The sequence below is a fragment of the Mustela erminea genome, chromosome 10, assembly GCF_009829155.1.
Source record: "Mustela erminea isolate mMusErm1 chromosome 10, mMusErm1.Pri, whole genome shotgun sequence".
Lineage (NCBI taxonomy): Eukaryota > Metazoa > Chordata > Mammalia > Carnivora > Mustelidae > Mustela > Mustela erminea.
In genome coordinates this window covers 105,627,975-105,652,657 of record NC_045623.1, presented here as the reverse complement: position 1 = coordinate 105,652,657, position 24,683 = coordinate 105,627,975, and the positions used below count along the sequence as shown (strand labels likewise).

General features: G+C 50.2%; 1 protein-coding gene across 3 annotated transcripts; it reads right to left on the bottom strand.

The window, feature by feature from the left end:
- Positions 1-235: 235 nt before the first annotated feature.
- On the bottom strand, positions 236-24,272 carry NOL9 (nucleolar protein 9). Of its 3 annotated transcripts, none has more exons than XM_032302052.1 (12): positions 23,864-24,272; positions 22,570-22,789; positions 22,062-22,189; positions 18,312-18,447; positions 18,095-18,188; positions 17,450-17,547; positions 10,443-10,604; positions 9,942-10,317; positions 8,376-8,487; positions 5,479-5,656; positions 4,054-4,187; positions 236-3,439 (listed from the first exon to the last, which is right to left on the bottom strand). In XM_032302052.1, exons 1-12 carry the CDS (start codon positions 24,218-24,220, stop codon positions 3,284-3,286), a joined length of 2,151 nt encoding a protein of 716 aa, XP_032157943.1. In that variant the 5' UTR covers positions 24,221-24,272; the 3' UTR covers positions 236-3,283. The 3 variants fall into 3 exon arrangements, with proteins under 3 accessions (XP_032157943.1, XP_032157942.1, XP_032157944.1); XM_032302051.1 differs by having other exon boundaries at positions 18,095-18,191; positions 23,864-24,271; XM_032302053.1 differs by having other exon boundaries at positions 9,942-10,239; positions 18,095-18,191; positions 23,864-24,269.
- Between the last annotated feature and the right edge of the window lie 411 nt (positions 24,273-24,683).

Sequence of the window (24,683 nt, the reverse complement as noted above, 5' to 3'; positions counted from 1 at the left end):
ACGCTCACACTTTCTCCCTCTTCCTCTCAAAATAAATAAATAAATCTTTAAAATGCACACTGAGATGGAAAAGAGCAGAGGCATCTGCTGGGTGTCTTGTCCGCTCTGCTCCGGCACCCGGATTCCCTGCCGTTGCTTTCTTTTCCCCCAAGTTTTTGCTGTAATTTCTCCCAAGTGTTTTAAATAATTTCCTGGAATAAAATGATCTGTATCTGTAACAAAACACACAATTAAATGCATGTTCTCAAAAATATTTAATGATACAGAAGTTCACAAGTTAAGTGAAAAGAGCTGGATTAAAAACCACACGTACGGCAGGTCACCGACTTTATAAGACACACACACAATTTAGAAGAACACCAGACAACACAGCATCACGGCAGGGACCCGGGTTACCTACACGGCGTGACTGAAATCGTTTTCTACACGTGCAAACGGTTCGTCCAACTTTAAAAGCAGCTACGTGGGGGTTTCTGAAGAACTGCCAGGAACGGGGCTCGGGGCTAACGGAAGACCGGAACCGGCCCGCTGGGGCGCCCTGACGACGGCTCACCGGGCTGGAAAATGCTGCGGAGGGAACCCTGCCTGCAGGCAGGAGGGTGAGACGGCTGTGGATGTCCACACTTAGTTTCTTTGTCGTCCCAATGTGACCAAGGAACACAATCTTGGTCCCTGCCTTCTCAGAGTTTACAATTTAGCCAAAGATGGGGTTCTGCCCCGCCACGTACAGACAGTCCTCATGCACCCACCACGCAGGCACCCCAAGGAACAGCCACCAGCATTCTGAAGACGTCAGCAGGCTGAGGTCGAGTATCCCCCAGGAAGTCCCACGGCTGGCCCACGGGCCCTCAGGGTTCCGACACAGTGCTCTACTACCAAAGCCTGCTGCCTGGACCACCGTATTGCCATGTCCAAACCTGAGGGATAAAACTCCCAACTAGACAATGAAAACAAAAACACAACACCCTCTGGCACAAGCACAGGAACCTGGGCCTGCACGAGTGGGTGCTCCCGCCTTGGGCTCAAATCCCCCCGTGCCGCAGGGAAGCAGCCACTGGTCCCAGGGGTCCCAGCCCAGGCCGCGTCCCGCCCCGCAGGCCTCCTCCAGACTGACCTCACGAACACTCACGGCCCCTGCAGGCCAGCTCGACTGTCCTGCCCTCTCTCCATCCCAGGCCACGCTCTAGAAGGGCCACCACTTCAGCACGGAACTGACCTTTGTTTACAAACTAAAACCCCAGAATCCAAGAATCGTGTCACCTACTTTCCCATCTATCTTTCCTATGAGGGATCCCTTCTAAAGAACTGCCTTTAGAGAACCACAAAATCAGCAACCAGGGCTTTCGAGTTCTAAGTCACATTATTTTTTTCTTCAAATAAGCATGTGCTTTGAAAATCACACACACAGACACACACAGACACACACAGACACAACTGGGTTTTTGTTAATTTAAAAATAATTCAAGGGTGGATCTTACCACCATATTCTGAACCAAAGGACGGTAGAAACAACAAGCCCCAGCTGCGGACATCGACAATCACAGGCACAGACATCCAGGGTGGATGGCACGGCCACGGGTCTGACCAGGCCCCCCGAGCTGGCCAAGTCTCCAGGAAGCCTGAGCCCTCCAGTCTCGGGAAGGGCAGGCACCAGGCTGCGCTCGCTCCACGGCCACCAGACCAGTGGCTGGCAGCTCCCTCTAGCGACAAGGCCTGCCTCCTCCCCAGGCACAACCCTCGAGGGCGGCAGGAAATCAGGCCAAAGGCAAGCCTGCCTGGACCAGGTTGCCGGGGGCACCACCTACGTTGCTCCTGAGACCTGCGGCTTGAACCTAGAGTGTGTCACTGTGTGTCTCCTAGAGAGTCACTGTGAAGACTCAAGGAACTAGGGAAGGAGGGTGGCAGATTGTCAAAATTTTGGCAAGACCAAGACAGAAAACAGGCACAAGGTAAATTTAAAGAAGACACAATGAAGTTAGACCTTGAACAGTCTCTAGGGAGTTGAAACCAACCCTGGGGGGGTGGCAGAGCTCCGGGGAGAATGTGGGAGCATGGGTCTCTGAGACGCAGAGGGGTCGCCCCAAGACTCAGGACAATAACCAACTGTTTAACCCTTATCCGAGTAACCAGCCTTCCACGTGGCCTGTAGGAAGCTGAATCCACAAGTGTGAAACGCTACCTCGGTATGACTCTCACAGATTTAAACAGACAAATGACGTGACCCCACCTAATGTTCTTGTTTCCCGAAATCACTCTGACCCTGGAGGGTCAGGAATTGTGACAACCAGAGAGAAGATGAAGAACGGGTTTCCCCTATTTCCCTCAAAGCCATCCGGGAAAGCAGCATCACCCCCAGCCTCCTGAAGCCGTCCCCCAACCCCCCACCCCGCAGAGAAAGTGCTAAGTGGCACCAGGTCGTCCGCAGGTGCAAGTTCCGTCTGGTCCAGACGTCAAAGGCAAGAGGGGGCTTTCCAGGCGCTGCTGATGGTCCTTCTTCCAAACAGCCCGGTGCCAGGGCAGCCTACGCGCGTCCTCAGCGTAAGACGAGATGTCAGTTAGGACCGAGCTGGTTCTAAGGAGACCCTAGGAAAGGTGTCCTGGGTTTGAGAGCAATTTTTTCAGCATAAAGTCATCAGGTAAGGAAAAAAACGGAAGATGAATGACTCGAGTCCAATCGTTTTATCTACGAAACCCTGATTACACTGAACAGACGAAACGAAACCTTTGAACACTGGACCACGGGAATGAACGAGGGTATGGACGGCATCAGAGGAGCAGGGGAGGAGTGTGACCCCCCAGTGGCGACCGTCCACAGGCAGACCCTGCCGCCAGGACCCCCTGCTTGTCGGCCATCGCCGGGCAAGGACCAGGAGAGCCCCCGCATCCGGTTATGCTCGCGAACCCACTGGCCAGCCTTCCTTCTTCTTTGGTAGATTTTTGTGGCCCCCATTTCCCTATTTTTATTCAGATTTCAACAACCAGGTCTTTGAAGGGCTTTGTGAGGAACCAACTATGTTCTGTTTTAATGGTGTACCAACTTCTCCCTGCTGCTTTGACTCTTTAGAAAATAAAACAGACAGTAAGTACGAAGCAGCATACAGAACACTAGGGCAAAACTCGAGGTCACGCAGCTTTCAAAAGAGTTAAACTGATTCTGGATCCACGAGTTGCACAGGAGACACCGTCTGCGAAGAAGCGCGCCGTTCCCGGCCACCGTCAGTCCGGCGTCAGGCTGGAGACAGGTCCGCTTTCCCGGGGCGAGCACCTTCCCTTGCTGACCACGTCAGCGTCCGTTTGCTTTCCGGTAGAGTTTGGGTTTGGGGTGTACTTTCTCTTCACGCGCCTCCTTGGTCTCTCTCGCTCCAACCTTCTCGGATGCTCCAGGAAGTTTACAGTTATAATCGGTGGTGATGTAAGGTATTGTCCCTTCCAGCCCGCGCTGAAACAGAAACACAGAGAACACGTGGAAACACCCCCTCCCCGCGCATCAGACTTTGCGGCGCTGCATCTCTTCCCCAGAAAACACTGTGGAAAGGGAGAGTCTAAGACCTCCGGTTCCCCTTCCCGCAGGGCTCCACCCGACCCAACGGGCCCGGGTACAAAGGCGACTGCCGCCGTTCGGTCCAATTCCACCGCACAGACACATCAACCAGCAGGAGAAGGGGACGCGCATGCATTTCTCTCAAACAAGTTAAGACAAGCAGCTGAGAGGGGAGAATGTCCGCTGCCTCCCCAGGCCACCAAATGGATGTCCTCGGCCAACATGACCGTCCCGTGACCTTCTCACAGGTGCACCCACAGACCGCCGTCAGGAAGGAGTCCTGGGGAGACCACCTCTGTTCTCTCTCCCATGACCTACTCCTGGGATAATGGCCCCACCATGGGGCTCTGGGCCACCAACGATGGCCATTCATGGCCCTGAGCCTCTGAGGCCGCTTGGACCCTCCATTTGCCTCGTTCAGCCTCTCCAACGAAGTGTGAGCTCCCACACCGTCACCTGTTGCCGTGAGCTCTCCGGCTACCTCTGGGGCTGTCCCCGGGAGTGGCACTCACCTGGCTCTTGAATACACACTGGGGAATGGAAATGGCCCCGACCAGCAGACAGTTGACATTTCTTAGCTCCTCTGGGGGCACCGGAGTGAGGATGTGGTAAAGCCTCTTCTCCATGTCGATCCCTCTGCAGATTCCTTGAGGGCACAACACACGCACACATAATCCTTTCCGGAAGATGCTCTACCTCCCTACCACTGAGAATTGTAGAATGGCTTTTAAAATAAGAATTTCAATTTCAACGTGTTTCACTTTGAAAATATAAAGTTCCAAGGCATGGGAGTACTTGACCAGTCTCAGCCAGGAGTGGTCGAGTTCTCTTGGAACCCTCCCCTTGTTCAGCTGTGAGCAACCGAAGTGCCCTATTGCTGAAGTCCCAGACTGTCTCAAGTTAAGGCACACCCAGGCCAGGAAGAAAAGCCACTGTGGGGAACACGCAAACGACTCAATCTTTCCCTGTCATCAATTCCTTCTTCATGGTCTGTACCAGGTGACAGTTTCTGTGGAAACACTTCTCACAAGTCATGTTGTCTAACTCGGACACGTGTATTCCATTATGTAAGGGTTTTGCTCATTTTCGGCTACTTAGGTCCAGCACCCTTCCAGAAACGTACCCTGACATTTACTGACCTCAGTGAGCCAGTGGGACAAGCACATGAGGCAGGCTTGGCGAAGGAGGAAGGGCCCAAAGCAGTGCCAGGCCAACCGGCCCGGGCCGGAGTGATGGGAAACACCAGGATGTGACATATTCACATCTGTCCTCAGATCACCCGACGGTGCCGAGCCCAGCAGAGCAGCGGCGGCTCTGACTGGCAGAGTGAGAAGGGATGAGGTGGAGGCATCGGACAGATTCTGCGCACAAGCTCCCGCCCCTGCCAGTGGCCTGGATGTGTCGAATGAAGGCAAGGGGTGCCAGGGTGGACCCAGAGGTCTGGCGTAAACACCAGAGTGAATCTTCCAAGGACTCCTCACAGGCCTGGGAACAGGAGACGGTGCAGCGTGGGAGGGCATTTGGGGGAAAAACTAGGACCTCAGTCTTGGACCTAAGTCTCAGATGCCAGTGAGATACCCAAGTGGAGAAGTGAGTGGGCCCTTGAGCTCGGACACACAGCTGTGCCGATCCTGTGGAAAGTCAGCCTAAAGATGGATCTAGGGCCCTAGCAGGTGGACAGATGGCCTAGGGAAAACATGTCAAGTGACAAGAAGGCCATGACCAGGCCCTTAGAAATCCCAGATTTAGAGCTAGCAGGAGCAGCAGAGAAAATGCTGCTTCCTTCCTACCCGCCAGCCCCCAGGCCCACTGTCTAGAAGCCAGAGACACTCTGACCACTCCAGCCGAGAGACAGCTCCAAGGTCAAGACCAGCCATATACAGTCAGAGAAGGGGATCGATTCAGTAGGTATATAGACATGTTTTACTTTGACTCACCAAACCCCAAACAATCACAGATCGGAGTCTGGGCGAGTAGGATGGGTCCATGTGCGTATCCTCTGACATCATCCAGGATCTTGCAAAGACCAACCCAGCTGGCATTCACAGCGTATAGTATATGTGTGGGAGCGACATCAGCGTGAATAATCCGGAGCGCAACCGCATTGAAAGGGACCTGGAAAATAAATCCGCACCTCCCTCTATTAATTCCACTGGAAAAGCTACTTCTGGTTTTTATAAGTTGACTAGGCAGCTATCTAAAGTCACACTGGCCAAACTGCCCGCCAAAAAGTGTCTAAACAGAACAGAAATGCTAACGAACCCTGGTCAGTGTTCCCCTACTTTAATATACTGAACCTAGGAAATTCATATGAAGTTCCTGGCCAGCCAACACTCGCTAGACATCCAAACTGATGCCTGGAACTTTCTTATCTAAGGAGACACATTAAGACACAAATCTGAGGATACCCTAAAGCATTGAAGTCAAGGGGGACCATGAAAACCCCACTTGCTGAGAGGTCTCCTAATGTCAGAAAGCGAACCTCCGTTCAGTGAGAAAAAGCCTCCATCATTTCACTATGTAACATACGGAAGTAAGAAAAAATGGATCGAACTCCAGGAGCACAAGTGGAGGCCTGAACAGCACAGAGACTAGGGGCACGGACTCCCCACCCCACACAGTCAACGTCGACAAATAACTTCTGACCATCCCCCCAAAAAACTTAACCACTAGGATGGTTAAGGTTAAACTTAACCTCCTGGTGATCGGAAGCCTTCCCGATGACATAAACACACACTTTGTGTGTTGTTATCACATACTGTACTCTCACAATAAAGTGGGCTGAAGAAAAGAAAATGTCATTAAGAAAATCACAAGGAAGGGCGCCTGGGTGGCTCAGTGGGTTAAGCCGCTGCCTTCGGCTTAGGTCATGATCTCAGGGTCCTGGGATCGAGTCCCGCATCGGGCTCTCTGCTCAGCAGGGAGCCTGCGTCCTCCTCTCTCTCTGCCTACGTGTGATCTCTCTCTGTCAAATAAATAAATAAAATCTTTAAAAAAAAAAAAAAAAGAAAGAAAATCACAAGGAAGAAGACATTTACAACATGGACTGACTGCATTTATCAAAAAACCCCACATGAAGGTGCTGTTTACCGGTCAACTGTAACGACCTTTAACGTGTAGCTCTCTGGGTAATTCCCAATTTGTAAAGTACAGAAGTATTTGGTTATACTGCTTAGATTCCAAAACCAAATTTGAAATAGTAACCGGCAGATACAGTTACTGGTGTATAAGCTTCAAGGTCCGCTGTAGGGCATCTTGGAGTAAACGACCCCACGGACCAAAACCCCATTCCACTAACTGCCTGAGTGTCTCCAGGGGAGACGATCTCACCACCAGGCCTGGGAGACACGTCCTCATGGGCCAGCCCCACTGCTCCTGCCTCAGGAGTGCCCCCAGAGGGTGACCGCAGGCCAGTGTCTCCGAGGCTGTAATCAGGGCATGAAAGAGCTCCCCACTCCGCGGGCAGCCAGGAATCCACCCGCTCTGTCACGTGCTCAGCAGAACGCCAGCACACAGGGAGCGCTCAGTATGGACAGCGGAGGGTGAACACTCTGGGCTCTAGAGTCTGGCTGCCTGGGCTCCAGTCCCAGACCCCACTTTTACTAGCCACCTCAGGCAAGCTGACTCAGGATCCTTGCATCTGTAAAATGGGGAAATAACAAAGCCACTGTGAGTAAAGAAGTTACCACAGGCTTAGACAGAGCACGCAGATGGTAAGCATTTAGGAAATGCTGCCTAGTGCTGTCCTCATCTTTTGCCATCTGGAATTCCAATATCATGGTCGTTTCTTTCTTTCTTTCTTTTTTTTTTTTTTTTTTAAAAGACTTTATTTATTTATTTGAAAGTGAGAGAGCACAAGCAGGGGGCGTGGCAGTGGGAGAGGGAGAGAAAGAAGTAGGCTCCCCGCTGAGCTGGGAGCTCAATGTGGGGCTCGACCCATGATCCCAGGATCATGGGATCCTCACCTGAGGCAAAGGCAGACACTTAACCGACTAGAATCTACTTAACCCTAGAATCCACTTTTCACAATAATATGAAATGCTTTCAAGACTGGTCTCTAGGGGGTTCCTGGGTGGCTCAGTGGGTTAGGCCTCTGCCTTCAGCTCGGGTCATGATCTCGGGGTTCTGGGATCAAGCCCTACATCGCGCTCTCTGCTCAGCGGGGAGCCTGCTTCCCCCCTCCCCTGCCTGCCTCTCTGCCTACTTGTGATCTTTCTGTCAAAATATGTAAATTAAAAAAAAAAAAAAAGACTGGTTTCTGGGGGGCTCCTGAGGGGTGCAGTTGGTTAAGTGTCTGATTCTTTATCTCAGCTCAGGTCATGATCTCAGGGCCCTGCGTCTGAACACAGCATTGGATTTCCACATTGGGTATGGAGACTACATTTTAAAAAAATAAAAATAAAATAAAATAAAATAAAAGAGAGAGAGAGAGAGTTCTCCAGATGCTGGGAATCACTGCGAACACTGACTGAAGCCACAGAGCCGTCCTAGGAGCTCTGGCACGGCCTCCGAGCTCTGGCTAAGACACGGACTCACAGCCAGCTCCACAGTGGAGCACTGGAGCTGGACTGCCCGGTGCCACCTCTGGGGTCAGCCAGACACTCTAGAGCAGCAGAGAAGCACAGTCGTGCCCAACACAGGGCAGCCGCTGAGAGCACGGACCCTCGAGCGAGGTCACTGCACCCCTGTCTGTAAACTGAGGTCGTCACAAAATCCACACCACGGGGTGGGGGGCGCAGAGCAAAACGTCACCCCGCGGCTAGAGAACGCGCACCGGCAGCCCCACAAGGGCTCGGTGCATCCACAGAGAATTCCTTGTCCAAGTTCGGGTTACCTGATAGGGCGTCAGGCCATGTAAGGGACACAGCGGTTTTGGCACGGGAGGCTGCAGCTGGCCAAGGTAACCGAGGACCGCCAAATCCCGAAGAACCTTGTTGTGGGACTCTCTGCGAAGTAAACCGGGGTGAAGCAGAGCTTTAACCTCAGGACAGAGCCTGCCAGTCATTACACAGGTTATGCACTGAGAGACTACATGGTCCCACCGTAACGCCTGCAGACCCTCTCCACAGCCCCACTGGAGAACGTGACGGGTAAAGACTCTCCTTCAAACGCTCCTGGAAACCAGAGCTGCAGGGCCCCTCTGGGTAAGGGTCTTCCTCAGTTTACAAGGCGGTTCCACCCTCAGAAACCCCAAAGAGGGGAAAATACCGGATATCAAAGATGCCTTTAGGGGTGCCTGGGTGGCTCAGTGGGTTAAGCCTCTGCCTTCGGCTCAGGTCATGGTCTCAGGGTCCTGGGATCGAGCCCCACATCGGGCTCTCTGCTCAGCAGGGAGCCTGCTTCCCTCTCTCTCTGCCTGCCTCTCTGCCTACTTGTGAGAGTCTGCCTACTCTCTGTCTGTCAAATAAATAAATAAAATCTTAAAAAAAAAAAAAATGCCTTTATAGGGCCACCTGGGTGTTTCCGTGGGTTAAGTATCTGCCTTCAGCTCAGGTCACAAACTCAGGGCCCTGAGATCAAGCCCCACAAGCCCCGCATTGGGCTCTCTGCTCCTCGGGGAGCCTGCTTCCCTCTCCCCTCTCTCTGCCCGCCTCTGCCTACCCGTGGTCACACTCTGTCAAATACATAAATAAAATCTTAAAAAAAAAAAAAAAAAAAAAATGCCTTTAAGACACCTCGCCCACCGAACATCACAACTCAGCCTCACCTACTTTATTTATTTTTAAAATATTTTATTTATTTCTTTGACACAGAGAGACACAGCAAGAGAAGGAATACAAACAAGGGGAGTGGCAGAGGGAGAAGAAGCAGGCGTCCCACAGAGCAGGGAGCCCAATGTGGGGCTCGATCCCAGGACCCTGGGATCGTGACCTGAGCCAAAGACAGAGGCTTCATGACTTAGCCATGCAGGCACCCAGCCTCCCTATTTTAAATGAGCTCAGGACACTCACATTAGCCTCTGCTGGGCAGAATCACCGAACACAGAGCCTATGTTGTGCGGGTGCAGAATGGCGTCAGTCCCCGTGGCTCATCCTCCGGGCTGACCCGGAGCCGGGAACCACTGAAACCGCCCAGCCTCAGGGCAGAGCGCCGTACAGCATCGTGCTTGCCCAGGAAAAGACCAAAATCCAAAGTACAGTTTCTACCAAATGTGTACTGCTTTAACACCAACATAAAGTGGGAAAATTGAAAAGTCACACTCCCTCAAATTGGAGGCCGCCTGTGTTTCTGTTGGGACAGTAACAGCTCAGAACAGAACAGATTCTCCTTTATGAACACAGGGCTGGGAGATGGATTCAAAAGCTCGTGGAGGACGCATCCCTTCTAAGGAACCGAGGGCAGCAGGCCTTGTTCCACGGCAGAGAACAGCTACATTCCCCAGCCATGACGGTTTAATTACCTGTTTCTTGGCGTTTTCCTAAATGCAAAGTCCGACTGGACACACATCAGTTTGTGTCCAGTGAACACAACCGGACTCTCCTTTTCTTCGTCAGCAAACTCCAAGTTCTCCGTGAACTCCGCCAGCCGGAAGCCTCTGTTGCGGACTCTGGACTTGCTCTTGGTGTACAGGCCGTCCACGTCGTCCACGTAGTCGGGGGTCAGGTTGGGCATGTACTTGCTCCGGCCGGAGCTGAACTGCACGACGTGGCTGGGACACAGCAGCCGGATGAGATCGACGAGAAGCAGAAGCCCCTTGTCTGTGAGGAGGGGGACACAAGCAGCTAGCGCGCTCATCAGACAGTGACGCGCCGCCAGGAGAAGGTGGCACAGCTGTGCTGAGACAAGAAAGGACCACGAGGAAGCGTCTCCTAGAACTGGGCCCGGCATTACTGCCTGAAGCCAGAGCCCTTCGCGCTGCTGCCCCTCCTCCTCTCAGGCCACACGCGCCCCCGCGGCTTACCTGACACCCAGCCCATTGTGTTGACGATGAGAGGCGACTCCCTCTTGTAGGAACTGAACACATACTTTATTATCTCAATATAATTCTCATAGTTGTTTTTACAAGACGGCTTCCCATAATACACCATTTTCTGTGGTGTCCTCTGGTGGGTGAAAGGTGGTCCTAGGAAGATGAAGCTTAGAGTTTGAATCTGTCACTATTTAAAAAAAGGTGAGGTGGAGTGGGGGGCACCTGGGTGGTTCGGATGGTGAAGTGTCTGCCTTCAGCCGGGGTCATGATCCCAGGGTCCTGGGATCGAGCCCCGTCCCAGGCTTCCTGCTCAGTGGGGAGCCTGCTTCTCCCTCTGCCCCTCCTCCTTGCTTGTGCTCCTCCTCTCTCTCTCTAATAAATAAATAAAATCGTTTATAAATGAATGAGTGTGAGGGTTTTGCTTCGGCCATCAGGAGTGACCAAGATCCTTAGGAAATCAAAGACCATCCTACCAGACAACCTACTACTAGCAGCAGCTCGATCCCATTTTCAGAAATCTAAGCTTTGGGATGCCTGGGTGGCTCAGTCATTGGGTGTCTGCCTTCAGCTCAGGTCAGGGTCCCAGGGTCCTGGGATCGAGCCCCGCATCCCTGCTCAGCAGGGAGCCTGCTTCTCCCTCTCCCACTCCCCCTGCAGTGATCCCTCTCTTGCTGTGTATCTCTCTGTCAAATAAATAAAAACTTAAGTAAATAAATTAGAAGAAATCTAAGCTTTCCCGGCGCCTGGGAGGCTTAGTCAGTTGAGTGTCCGCCTTCTGCTCAGGTCACTATCTCAGGGTCCTGGGATTGAGGCCTGGGATTGAGGCCTCCACTGCTCAGTGGGCAGTCGGCTTCTCCCTCTCCCTCACTTCCCTGCTCATGCTCTCTCTTAAATAAATAAATAAATAAATAAATAAATAAATAAAAACTAAGCTTCCAACTTCACACAGAGACACGCTCATTTTTACATACAGTTAATCCACATTCTATCCTAATAAGGCCATCCACTCAACAAACACTTACAGAGCACCTGTAACACCCTGAGCTTTGTTCTAGGTACTTAGCCTATACCCTCAAACAAAACACCACCCAGCCCTGCAGCGGGACATTCTAGAAAGGACAAATAAGAAAAAGAGCAGGAACTCGTGGAAACCTAGCACTCACCACGTTCCGCGCACTTCACATGTGGTTTCCAATGTTCATAAAAACCCTAGGAGCTAGGCAGTATTACTATCTCCATTTTCAGACGAGGACACAGATTAACCTGACCAAGGTCACACCCGAAGAGCTGTAGGCTGGACCTGAACTCCAGTGGGCAGGCTCCAGAGCAGATGCTTCTACTCCCGGCCCCTGTCAGGCCTGAGCTAACTCCCCTCTCTGGCTGGGCTGGGAACTCACTCAGCAGGTGATAACCAGGACCACACTGCAACAGTGGACAGGGTGAGGGCCTTGGTCACTGTGGCTGATGCAAGGCCACCTAGGACAGGGCTGGCGAAGCTCTCAAGGGTGCGGCTGGGGATTTGGGGCAGCCTACAGCTGAGGAAGGGGCCTGCACAGCAGAGGGACTGAACAAATACAAAAGGACTGAGTAAATATGGAAATACACGGGCAATAATCACAGCCACAGTTCTTCTCGTCAGAGATGAGACTTACAGACACGGAAGGGGGAGGCTAACCAGAAGAAGCCCAGACCGTCAGGCTGGGATCGGAACAACCACAGTAAGCTCACAGCTCTTCACACACTAGGAATGTACGTACAGAGAGACACAGACATAGTGTACGTACACATACATATGCATGTGCCCATACACACACGTATGCGCATGTGCGGGGCTAAGCATGCATGCATTTCCTAGCTCTGTGCACCGAGGAGATCCACAAGCAGTGACACTCCAGAGGAAACGATCCACCTAGTTACAGAGTGGAACACGCTGGCAAATGCTTACTTGAACAAATGATCAGAGCTCAGCTCTGGTGACAGGGCAACTGACAAAGGCCTGTTGATAAGATGCACTGAGAACCCAGCACCACATCTCAATCAAACCACAGGGACGCTGGACAAAGGCACTCCTCCTTGACGAGCCATCAAGGTCATAAAGGTAAGAAAAGCTGGAGGGGATGCTCCAGATGGGAGAAGCCAAGTATCTGCAAATACACACGGGCCCGGCAGGTGGCTGGAGGGCAGAAGAGGGACCGCACCACGGCCGAATCGCTACCCTGACTTGGTGGCCGCGTCATGACTACGTAGCAGAGTGTCCTTGTCTGGGGAAACACCTGCTGAAACAGTAAAGGGGTAAGAAAGAAGAAGAAAAGTAAACAGACTTGGGAAGACGCGAAAGAAAAGAAGGAAAAATGAAACCAGCAGGAAAGCAAAGTCCAAACAAGCAGTTTTGATAAATCTGTAAGAACAGGGGGCGCCTGGGTGGCTCAGTGGGTTAAAGCCTCTGTCTTCAGCTCAGGTCATGATCTCGGGGTCCTGGAATCGAGCCCCACACCGGGCTCCTTGCTCAGTGGGAGCCTGCTTCCCTCTCTCTCTGCCTGCCTCTCTGCCTGCTTGTGATCTGTTTCTGTCAAATAAATAAAAAAAATCTTAAAAAAAACAACTATAGGGGTGCCTGGGTGGCTCAGTGGGTTAAGCCCCTGCCTTCGGCTCAGGTCATGATCTCAGGGTCCTGGGATCGAGTCCCGCATGGGGCTCTCTGCTTGGCAGGGAGCCTGCTTCCTCCTCTCTCTCTCTGCCTGCCTCTCCAACTACTTGTGATTTCTCTCTGTCAAATAAATAAATAAAATCTTTAAAAAAAAAAAAAAACCAACTATAAAAACAGTATGAATGCCCTACTTATTTTTGTCAAAAAGTCGGTTAGATCCACAATATATCCAGCAACCTGATCTATCATCTGCCTTTTTTGAAAGTCAACAAACAAAAACCCACACATATCTCGACAGACCAGAAATAGCACCTGACCAGTCCGGCGCTTTCACAATACAAACACTCTGCACATGAGACACATAAGGCGGCTTCTTTAGCCTGATGATAGGACAACAAACACCCGCACCTGACAGCATCCGTCTGGGGAGAACATTCCCTCTAAGGTGAGGAACAAGAAAGAGACATTTTCTTCTACGCAACACTGTCCTGGAGGTCCCAGCCAGAGAGCGCCAGGAGACAAGAAAGAAATCAAAGGCATCCGGACTGGAAAGGAAGAGTGAAACTATTTCTTTTTTTTTTTTTTTTTTTTTTTTAAGATTTTTTATTTATTTATGACAGAGAAAGATAGCAAGAGAGGGAACACAAGGAAGGGGGAAATGGAGAGGGAGAAGCAGGCTCCCCACTGAGCAGGAAGCCTGATATGGGGCTTGAACCCAGGACCCTGGGATCATGACCTGAGCCGAAGGCAGATGTTTAACCTGCTGAGCCACCCAGGTGCCCCCGAGTGAAACTATTTCTAGTCACAGGTGATGATGATCTATCCAGAAAACCCAAAAATATCCACAAAAAACCTCTGAGAGCTAACACAGGGATTCAGCAAAGTTGCAGGGTACATAGTCAACACACAAAAACCATGCGTGTTTCTACACACCAACAGTGAACAATCTGAAAGAGAAATTAGGAAAGCCATTCCGTTGCGGTAGTAGCTAAAAGAATCCAACCCTTAGGAACGAATCTAACCAAATGAAAGACTAACACACTGAAAACCACAAAGTATTTGCTGAAAGAAGATGCCTGGGGGCTCAGTCGGTGAAGCGTCTACCTTCAGCTCAGGTCATGATCCCAGAGTCCTGTTCGGGGCCCACATCAGGCTCCCTGCTCAGTGGGGAGCCTGCTTCTCCCTCTCCCTCTGCCTCCTTCTCTGTCTCTCATGAATAAACACAATCTTTAAAAAAAGATTGCTAAAAAATATTTTAAAAAGACCTAAGAAACTGGAAAGACATCCTGTATTCATGAACGGGAAGATTTATCATTAACTGAGATGCCAATGTCACCCAAAGAGAGCTAAAGATTCAGTCAATGCAATCCCTAACCAAAATCCAACAGCCTTTTTCACAGAAATGGAAAAAGTGATCTTCAGATTCATACGGGATTGCAAGGGGACCAAGTGGCCAAAACAATCTTGAAAAAGAATGAAGCTGGGGGGACTCACGCGCCTCCATTAGCAGGGAACTGGCATAAAGACAGATATCTAGGTCAGTGGAATAAAACAGAGGGCCCAGAAACAAGCCCTGATATGCAAGATCAAATGCTTTCCCACAAGGGTGCCAAGACCATGCCATGGGGGAAAGGACAGTCTTCAACAAATGATAACTGGAAAACTGGATATCCACATGCAAAAAAATGACACTGGATGCTTTCCCTGTATCATATATAAAAATTAATTCAGAATGGACCAAAGACTTACTAAATATAAGAGCTAAAACTTACCAAACTCCAAGAACATCAGGAAAATCTTAATGATATTGGACTTAGCAACACTGCGGATATGACATCAAGAGAATGTCAACAAAAGAAAAAATAAATTGGATTTCATAAAAATTAAGAACTTCTGTGTATCGAAGGACACCGTCAAGAAAACAGAAAGAAGGGAAAAAAAAAAAAGAAATTAAGACCTAGAGGATGGGAAAAATCATTTGCACAGTTTATCTGATAAGAGATCAACACCTAGAACACACACAAAGGATGCCTACACTCAGTAACAAGGCAATTCAGAAATGGGCAAAGGAATTCACAGACATTTCTCCAAAGATCTACAAAAGCACGGGAACAAGCACGGAACAGAGGCGCATCATCAGCCATCAGGGAAATGCAAACCAAAGCCACAGTGGGTTACACCTGACAGGACGGCTGTCACCCAGATGACGAGGCGTGGAGAAGCGAGAGCCCCACGCACCCACGGTTGCAAAATGCAGCCGCTGCGAATAACAAGCTGGCGGGTTCTCAAAAGATTAGACACGGCGTTACCACATGACCCAGCAATTCCCTTCCTGGCATCTCACTGAAAGAACTAGAAGCAGGGACCTGCACAGGTAACCGTAAGCGGATGTTCACAGCAGCACGATTCCCTGTAGCCACCAAGTGACAACGGTCCCACTGTCCATCAACAGTTGAGCACGTCAACAAAATGTGATACATGTACACAATGGAATGATACTCGCCCACAAGGAAATAAATTTTTATTATCCGCTACGATATGGACTATCTTAAAACCCCGACGCGTGGAGGGTGCTGGGGACGAGGGCAATTAGGGGATGCAGATGGAGGAGGGCATTGTGGGGGACACATGGGAGTGCTGAGTCACCGTCCTGTACCCCTGAAACTAACATGACACTGTGTTAACTAACTGGACTAAGATAAAAACATAAAAAAAATAAGCAAAAAGAAAAAAAATGCTTAGTTAAAAAAAAAAACAGACACAAGGCCAAATGGTCTGTTTTCACTTCCATGAGGTGCGTGGAGTGCGCAGATTCACAGGGACAGAGTAGGAGAGGTGAGCAGGAGGGGCAAGTGTTCTTTAACGGGGACAGCGTTTCACCTCAGGATGACAGAGTTTTAGATACAGACAGGGGTGAAGGGTATGTGACACTGTGAATGTGACACTGTGAGCGCACTTAACGTCACTGAGCTGTACGCAGGGCAACAGTTCGAACAGTAAATATCATGTTGTGCATATTTTACCATTTAAAAAAAAAAAAGCAACATGGGACTTTGGTTTGGAGTCTGAACCAGAAAAGAACATTATTAGTAGCGTGACTCATCAATTTTGAATAAAGCTAATAGTATTGTGTTAATGTAATTTCTTGGTTTACAATATCATATGGGTTTACATACGACGGGCGTACCACAGGAAGACACGTTTCTGGTTTATACAAAACCCAATGGCTATCAGCTCCATGTACCCAAACAGAACCCTAGAAAAGTATCATAGTATTTTTTTAAGAGGCTAGAAGAGTTATGGGAAGACCATGAGTTTGGTAAGGGAAATGTTCACTTTTCTACGTTCCTTTCTAGTTTTTATTTGCTAAATTTTTTTTTCAAGATATTGTATTTATTGGAGAGAGAGCGCATGTGAGCACGAGGAGGGGAGGCAGAGAAAGAGGGAGGAGCAGGCTCGCCGCCGAGCAAGGAGCCCGATACACGGCCTAATCCTAGTACCCTGGGATCACAACCTGAGCTAAAGGAAGATTCTTTTTTTTTTAAAAGATTATTTATTTATTTATTTATTTGACAGAGATCACAAGTAGGCAGAGAGGCAGGCAGAGACAGAGAGAGAAAGAGAGAGAGGAGAAAGCAGGCTCCAGGCCGAGCAGAGAGCCCGATGCGGGACTCGATCTCAGAACCCCGAGATCATGACCTGAGCGGAAGGCAGATTCTTTTTTTTTTTTAAAGATTTTATTTATTTATTTGACAGACAGAGATCACAAGTAGGCAGAGAGGCAGGCAGAGAGAGAGGAGGAAGCAGACTCCCCGCTGAGGATAGAGCCCGAAGCGGGGCTCGATCCCAGGACCCTGGGATCATGACCTGAGCCGAAGGCAGAGGCCTTAACCCACTGAGCCACTCAGGCGCCCCCGAAGGCAGATTCTTAACCAACTGAACCACCCAGGCGCCCCTGTTTTTAATTTTTTTAAAGTAGGATCCATGCCCAATGTGAGGCTTGAACTCACACTCCCGAGACCGACAGCTGCATGCTCTACCAACTGAGCCAGCCAGACGTCCCTTAAATTTTTTGTTTTTTCAAGATCATTATACTTGAGTTTTTTTTTTTCTAGAGATTTTATTGATTTATTTGACAGACAGAGATCACAAGTAGGCAGAGAGGCAGGCAGAGAGAGAGAGGGAAGCAGGCTCCCCACTGAGCAGAGAGCCCAATGCGGGGCTCCATCCCGGGACCATGGGATCATGACCTGAGCCGAAGGCAGAGGCTTTAACCCACTGAGCCACACAGGCACCCCAATATACTTGAGTTTTATAAAACCAAAACACGAAAGAAATGTGTAATACATACCAAGAACTGGCTCCGTAATATTGAGTAAAGAAATGCAACCTGGAGGTGTGAATTCTGTCTGCCCCAGGTCACATTCCAAATAGTCAACGCAGGAAATACTGAAAATTTGAAAGAAATAAAGAAAATCTCAACTAGCTTTCCCCTGTCACAAGAATAAATCGGATCTTACAGACCTTATGCAATATGCAGGCCCAACCCACCCCATGCAGCCTATTAGGTAGAATGCTCCAAAGATGGCAATCAACATAAAAATAAATATAACAAGAAAATGGGATGCAGGCATGGTCACAGTACTCGTTCACAACATGGATACAACTTTGTCTTCCCTAAAACCTGATTCTCAAAACACAACAGAACGGCTCCCTACTCTTAACTTCTGGGTATGGACAAAGACAGATTCTGAGACCAGGTGACTCTTCTCGCAAAGACACTGGTAAGTGACACGATCAATTCACCCCAAGAGGCCGACGTGCCTCAGTCCAAAACACAGGGAGTGCCGTCCCCCCGCTGAGCGCCTTCGCACAGACTTGGGAGACAGTCCCCGCCGTGAAGTCAGGAGGGATTCCCATCTAGTTTCTTAAATCAAAAATCCTATTTCATGACCCAAATCTAATAAAAATCTTAACAAAAAAAAACCACTCTTACCTGTTTAACAACTGGTTAATGAGGTATCTATTAAATGTTGACTTTCCAACATCTTGAGAGCCACAAACGAGAATGATAGGGCAGCCGTCTACTTCTTCTGGAGGCAAAACAAACATTGATGCCTCAAATTAGCCACCTTCTTTAGGGCTCGACAGGTAACTCATGATTCTCTGAGGCCCTGAGGGATGAATGCTCCCTTTATCACCAGGTCACTCACCACAGGACACAGTGACCAACTCCTCCATGGCCGACAGGGCACTCTCTGTCAAACGAAGGCCGTTTTTTTTCTTCTCTCTTCTAATGCCAACAGACCTCAGGGCTAAATGTTCAGAGTTAATCTGGAAGGTTGGACTCTGAAATTAACAATTTGAGTTTTAAGAAAACATGAACACAAGTGCACGTTTCTTCCTCCAGTTCTAAATTAGTAAGCCTCAAACAGTCGTCGAGCTAGGAAAGGTAGACCTGAGGCCCCCGCCTGCCCCCCCACAGCCACCCCTTCAGGGAGTGGCTCCTCCGGTCGTTTCCGTGCCTGTCCTCCTGGTTCACACGCACCTCCAAGCTGCCATCACCTCTGCAGGAGACCCCGCAGGGAAGGAAAAGGTGTCCCAGTTTAAAAAGCGGCTGCCACAAGGACAATCCAACAGAGACCATACACGCTGAACAGGCTGGTGCTTTAGAACAAAATCAAGGCCGTCTCCAAGACATAAGGTAAAAAGACAAGGACACGTGCAGACCGGGCCGGAAGAAGGTTGAAGACAGGCCCACTACGCCCACGAGCGCTCCAGCAGAAGCACCAGGAAGCCACCGACCAACCCACGGAACGGAGGAGCGGGCCCTCGCTGCAGCCGGCGGGGCTCGGAGGGAACAGGGTCTCCATGGTGAAGAGATCAAGGAAGGGACCCACTCACGACCATATCCTCATGCAATTCACCAACCGTAGGGTAAAGACATAAAAGGAACAAGAATCAGTTCCTATCAGCAGCTCTGGATTCTAGGAAACAGAGGAGCAAGGCCTTTAAGGTTTCGAGGGAAAAACTCTATACTGTGCTCAACTATCAATCACAGAGGATAAAATAAGGGCATCTTGTAAAATGACATCATATAAAGGTCACTGCCTTGTATAAAAAAATAATTCTACAACGTATTAAACATGGGCGGGAGGGAGTTACCCAAGCAGGAGCATTAGGAATATAAACAGTGGTGGTGAAGTCCCAGAAAAAAAATTAAGCCAAAAATGAATGAAAACAGAGTATTAAGGTGTTTGGAAGCTTCACTTGCAAGAGGCAAAGGCCTGGTGACACGGGGTTCCCATTTCCTCCCCCATAGCCCTCACGGGGCTACTGGGTCTGCACTAGATGAAACGGACACCATCGCAACAGTCTACTCACTCCCCCACGCTCGCTGCGGACCTTCTCCGCGCGCTTCCAACCCGACACCTGCCCACTAGCTCTGCTCCCACTCAGTGATGGCCCTGACCCGTTTCCCGGAGCGGACCGAGACAATCAAAAGAGAACTTGTGCCTGCACCAGCTACTCCGGGTGAACTGCCAGAGCTCTCCAGGCCGGCCCCTCCCAGACACCAGAGCCAGAGGCCCTCCCTCGGTGGCCTCACTTTGGCCCTCACCTCCCTCCGCTGCGTCCTCAGCACCCTCCCCGCTCTGATCATTCCCACCTGTTGTGTTCAAACGTGCCCGGTTTTACATCCATTTTAGCAAAAAAAAAAAAAAAAACCAAAACTCTGGCCACACTTCTCCAATTACTGTGTCATTTCTTCCCTTCCCTTTACAGCTAAATTCTACAGAAGCAAAATCCCTTACTATTAAACCCGAGAGTTCCTCCCTCCCTAGACTCTTGACCCTGATGTGGTGAGGCCACCCCCTCAGCAGCCTACTGCCCCTGCGCTTGACCGAAAGAGGCTCCTACCGCCCAGCTCTGTCCTCGAGCCCCAACTACCACCAGCGGCAGGTGCACAACCATTCACTTCCAGTTCGTCCGAAGACTTCCTGATCACAGTTGCCTGGTTTTCCTCCAACATCAGTGACCCCTCTTCTCAGTCTCTCTGCTCCCTCATCTAGACCTCTTCTTGGGAGTGCCAAAGGGCTGTGACTTTGAACCCCTTGTCTCTCTGTATCATCTTCCTTGGTGTTATTATCCTATCTCTCGGCCTTCGGGCCACTCTGCGGAAAGCTCCTAACTCCAGACTCACATGTGCAACTGCCCACGGGACAACTCCAGTGATGTCTAACAGGCATGTCAAGGTGAAGATCTCAATCTGCCCCTCCCACATGCCCCCATTTCAGTAACCCCCTGCACCCAAAAGCATGTATTCCTCGGTTCTTCCCCATCTCACATCCAGTCAGCCTCATAATCCCGCAGAGTAGGTTCAATGTATGGCCCATGGGAGACAATTAAAGCCACAGAACTTGACTAAGAAATTAGTAACATGAAATAAGTCAATCAGAGTAACACAATTATCATATGATCTCGCTGATTATGTGGAATTTGAGAAACAAGGCAAAAGATGATGGGGGAGGAGAGGAAAAAATGAAATGGGATGAAACCAGAGGAGATAAACCATCAGAGACTCTTAATCTCAGGAAACAGACAGAGCTGCTGGAATGGGGGGCGGGGATTGGCTGGGCGATGGACAATGGGGGAGGGTATGTACTATGGTGAGCACTGTGAATCGTGAACTAATGACTCACAGACCTGTACCCCTGGTCTGTACCCCTGTATTTTATATTAAAAAATATATATTTTTTAATATAATAAAAAATATAAATATTTTTAAAAATTTAAAAAAAGAAATTAGTGACATGGTCAGCAAAAACTTGGAGGTGAAAACAGAGATGGGAGAAATTATTAAGTACACTGAAGTACATTCATAGAGGAAATTTACACTATCTCAAGTTAATAAATCAAGATAAAAAAATAACCATTTTTAGGGGCGCCTGGGTGGCTCAGTTTTTAGGCTCAGGGTCCTGGGATCAAGCCCCACATCAGGCTCCCTGCTCATCCCTGCTCATCGGGAAGCCTGCTTCTCCCTCTCCCATTGCTTGGGTTCCCTCTCTCACTGTGTCTCTGTCAAGTGAATAAAATCTTTTTTTTTTTTTTTTTTAAAGATTTTATTTATTTATTTGACAGAGAGAAATCACAAGTAGTCGGAGAGGCAGGCAGAGAGAGAGAGGGAAGCAGGCTCCCTGCTGAGCAGAGAGCCCGATGCGGGACTCGATCCCAGGACCCTGAGATCATGACCTGAGCCGAAGGCAGCGGCTTAACCCACTGAGCCACCCAGGCGCCCCAAGTGAATAAAATCTTTAAAAAAAAAAAACAATGAGGGGCGCCTGGGTGGCTCAGTGGATTAAGCCGCTGCCTTCGGCTCAGGTCCTGATCTCAGTGTCCTGGGATCCAGCCCCGCATCGGGCTCTTTGCTCAGCGGGAGCCTGCTTCTCTCTCTCTCTCTGCCTGACTCTCCGCCTACTTGTGATTTCTCTCTCTGTCAAATAAATAAATAAAATCTTTAAAAAAAAAAAACAAAAAAAAAACAAAAAAAAAAACAATGATAACCGTTTTAAAATTTCCAACAGGCAGGGCACCGAGCTCCAGTCAGTAGAGCATGCAACCCTTGATCTTTGGGTCATGAGTTCAAGCCCCACGCTGAGGGGCAGATTGTACTTAAAGTTCAAAACAAAAAACACCTTGGGAAAAACCTAAATAAATAACTAAAAATTCCAAAAAGCATTTAAATACCTACATTATGAAAAGATGGCTTCCACAGAGGAATAAAACTAACACGGAAGGGGAGACAATGTTTTTCATGATACGCCTTTCTACGCTATTTTACTGTACTCACATATGACACTGTGTACAACCTACAACACTGATCTTCCGAGAGGGCATCCCATAGTCAGCTGACATGACTTTTCCTATGAAAATAATTAGCAAAACTGAATGAAAACTGGTCCTACCTCTTGTACGAAAACGTAAGATAAACCTGGATGGCTGACTAAGAAGTTCACAGTGGAGGTTTTCAGTTGTTCTAGCATCACGATGGAACACAGAGGAGAAAAATTCTTCATCAACCAACATCTGTCATCTGTAAAGAGAAAAATAAACTACCTTAGAAATAGTAACTCCATTAAATTCTACACTGTTTTAGGACCACCTTCTCCTCGGCTGAACTGTCAACTTTTTGAGAGCAGGAATTACGTTCGAAAGCTTTCTTCAGGAAACCACACTGCATACAAGGAACACACCTGGATGCAGAAGTCAATCCAGGTTAGCTTTTGCTACACGGTAGCTAGTTGTGTGGCCTGGGGCCATTTTTCTCATCTGAAAATGGTGAAAACCAGTTTCAATCAAGTTTCACTTTAAATAGAGACATAAGAGTGTGCGATATCTTGCAATAAGAAGGATCTAAAGACAGCAGCCTTATTCTAACATACCCTCAGGAAATTATCCAGTTTTTTTCCTTACCCCGATTAAGATGAGATCTGAGCAAAGCTCGGGCTTCCCTTTTCATCTCCTTCTTGCTTTTCTCAGGCATGGAATAATGAACGGCATTGATAGTCAAGCGCGCGTGTGTGTAGGCAGAGAAGACCTCTTGGGCAGGCTGGCCTTGGCTGATGGTAAAGCCAAACACCTGCACCTGGCCATAGAGGCAAGTCACACGACAGATCCCGCTAAAAGTAAAACCCTAGGGAAGAAGCACAAAGAAAGGAAACTGTGACGTTACAAATTCTGTTGCAGGAGACTGAAATTTTCTAAATTTTTTTTTTTTTTTTAAACTAGACTCTATGCCCAAGATGGGACTGGAAGTGACAACTTGAGATCAAAAGTAACATGCTCCACCCACTGAACCAGCCAGGCACCCCCTGCTTTTTTTTTAATAGTATGTTTTCTTTCTTCTTCTTCTTCTTTTTTTTTAAGATTTTATTCATTCATTTGACAGACAGAGATCACAAGTAGGCATAGAGGCAGCAGAGAGAGAGTGGAAGGGAAGCAGGCTCCCCGCTGAGCAGAGAGCCCGATGGGGGACTCCATCCCAGGACCCTGAGATCATGACCTGAGCCAAAGGCAGAGGCTTAACCCACTGAGCCAGGCAGGCGCCCCTAGTTTTCTAAACTCTTAATTGCTATTCACGTACCCGAGCGGCGGGGATTTCCAAGTAACTAGGTGACCATCGGGTACTCAATCTCTCTAACCTAATTCCACATCCCAGGACAGCTAGAGAGCGAGCCGGTGTATCCGGACACACGAACGAGGGGGTCCCAATGAACTGGGCCTGCCGCTCTCACGGATCCCTACCTCTACCAAGGCCCACTGCCAGACACTTTCCTCCCGCCCTGGAGGAAGACCTCGGAGAGCAGCGTCCGAGTGAGGAGCGCAGGACCCGCACTCCGGCGGCGCGTGAACGCCAGCTCTGCCTCCACTGCGCCCTCTCACCGAGCTACCTCGGCGCATCTCAGCGTCTCCGTCTGCAAACTTCCGGAAATAAGCTAACGACTGCACAGGAGCCAGGAGTAGTAAAAGGGTTCGCAAGCCCGAAGCACGTACAACACCGAGCCTGGCATTTTCTAAGCACCCAGTAAATGGGACCTACTAGTATTATTTACCACTACCCCCTTCAGCTCTGAAAACCCAGAATCCCACGGCAGGGTCGGTCCTGGCCCCCCCGGCTCAGCACCACCGCCAGGAGGAACGCGCGCGACCTGCGCCGGAGACCCTGCAGAGCGGCCGGTCTCCTGCCAGCCCCGCCGGCGCGACCCACCTGCTCGAGCGGCAGCAGCACCAGCGCGCGGCCCGGGCCGGCCGGCCGCACCGGCGGTATGGGGAGGCTCGCGGGGCCGCTCGGAGCGGGGGCTGCGGCCGGAGCCCGGCTGGGGGCCGCGCTCTTGGGCCTCCGGGTCGCCGCGCGCGACACCAGGCAGCCGCTCTCCCGCCAGTCCGCGCCGGCTGCCTGGGCCTGCAGCAGCCGCCGCCGCAGGCGCCTCCGGCCGCACCAGCGCAGGGTCCCGAGCCGGCGGCGGGGCCGGCGGCTGAGAACGAGCTGTGTCCGAGTCTTGCGGGCACGCAGCCACGTGGAGCGGAAAGGACCCCGCTTCACGATCAACTGCGAGTCCGCCATGCTGGCCTCCGGCGCCCGCCGCGCGAGAATCTCGCGAGACCCAGTCGCTCCGCCCCGCGGCCCTTCGAGAGGCAGAAGGAAGCGTCCTGGAGCCGCGGGCGCCCTCTACCGGGGGTCCCGGCAGCGCACCTGGGCCTCCACGGGCCCCTCGAGGCTCCCGCGGGCCTGGGGATTCCGGGGCCTCAGCCTTGGCCACACCCCTCCGAGCCGTCCCTCCGCGGGCCTCATTTACATTATGCAAAAGTCCCACCCCGGCCAGATACCCCGCTTTGAGTCCTGGGCCGCCATTCCGGAAATCCACTTGGATTTTTTTTCTTGCAGAAAAAGAACCAGGATTGGCGGTTTAAGCAAAACCGGTCTATTTGCATACTGTGTTTGCATGCAGTTGTCTTCGGGCTGAACGGAGCCCCAGTGGATAACAAGGCAAACCCACCACGATTCACTCAAAATTTCCGTGTCAGAA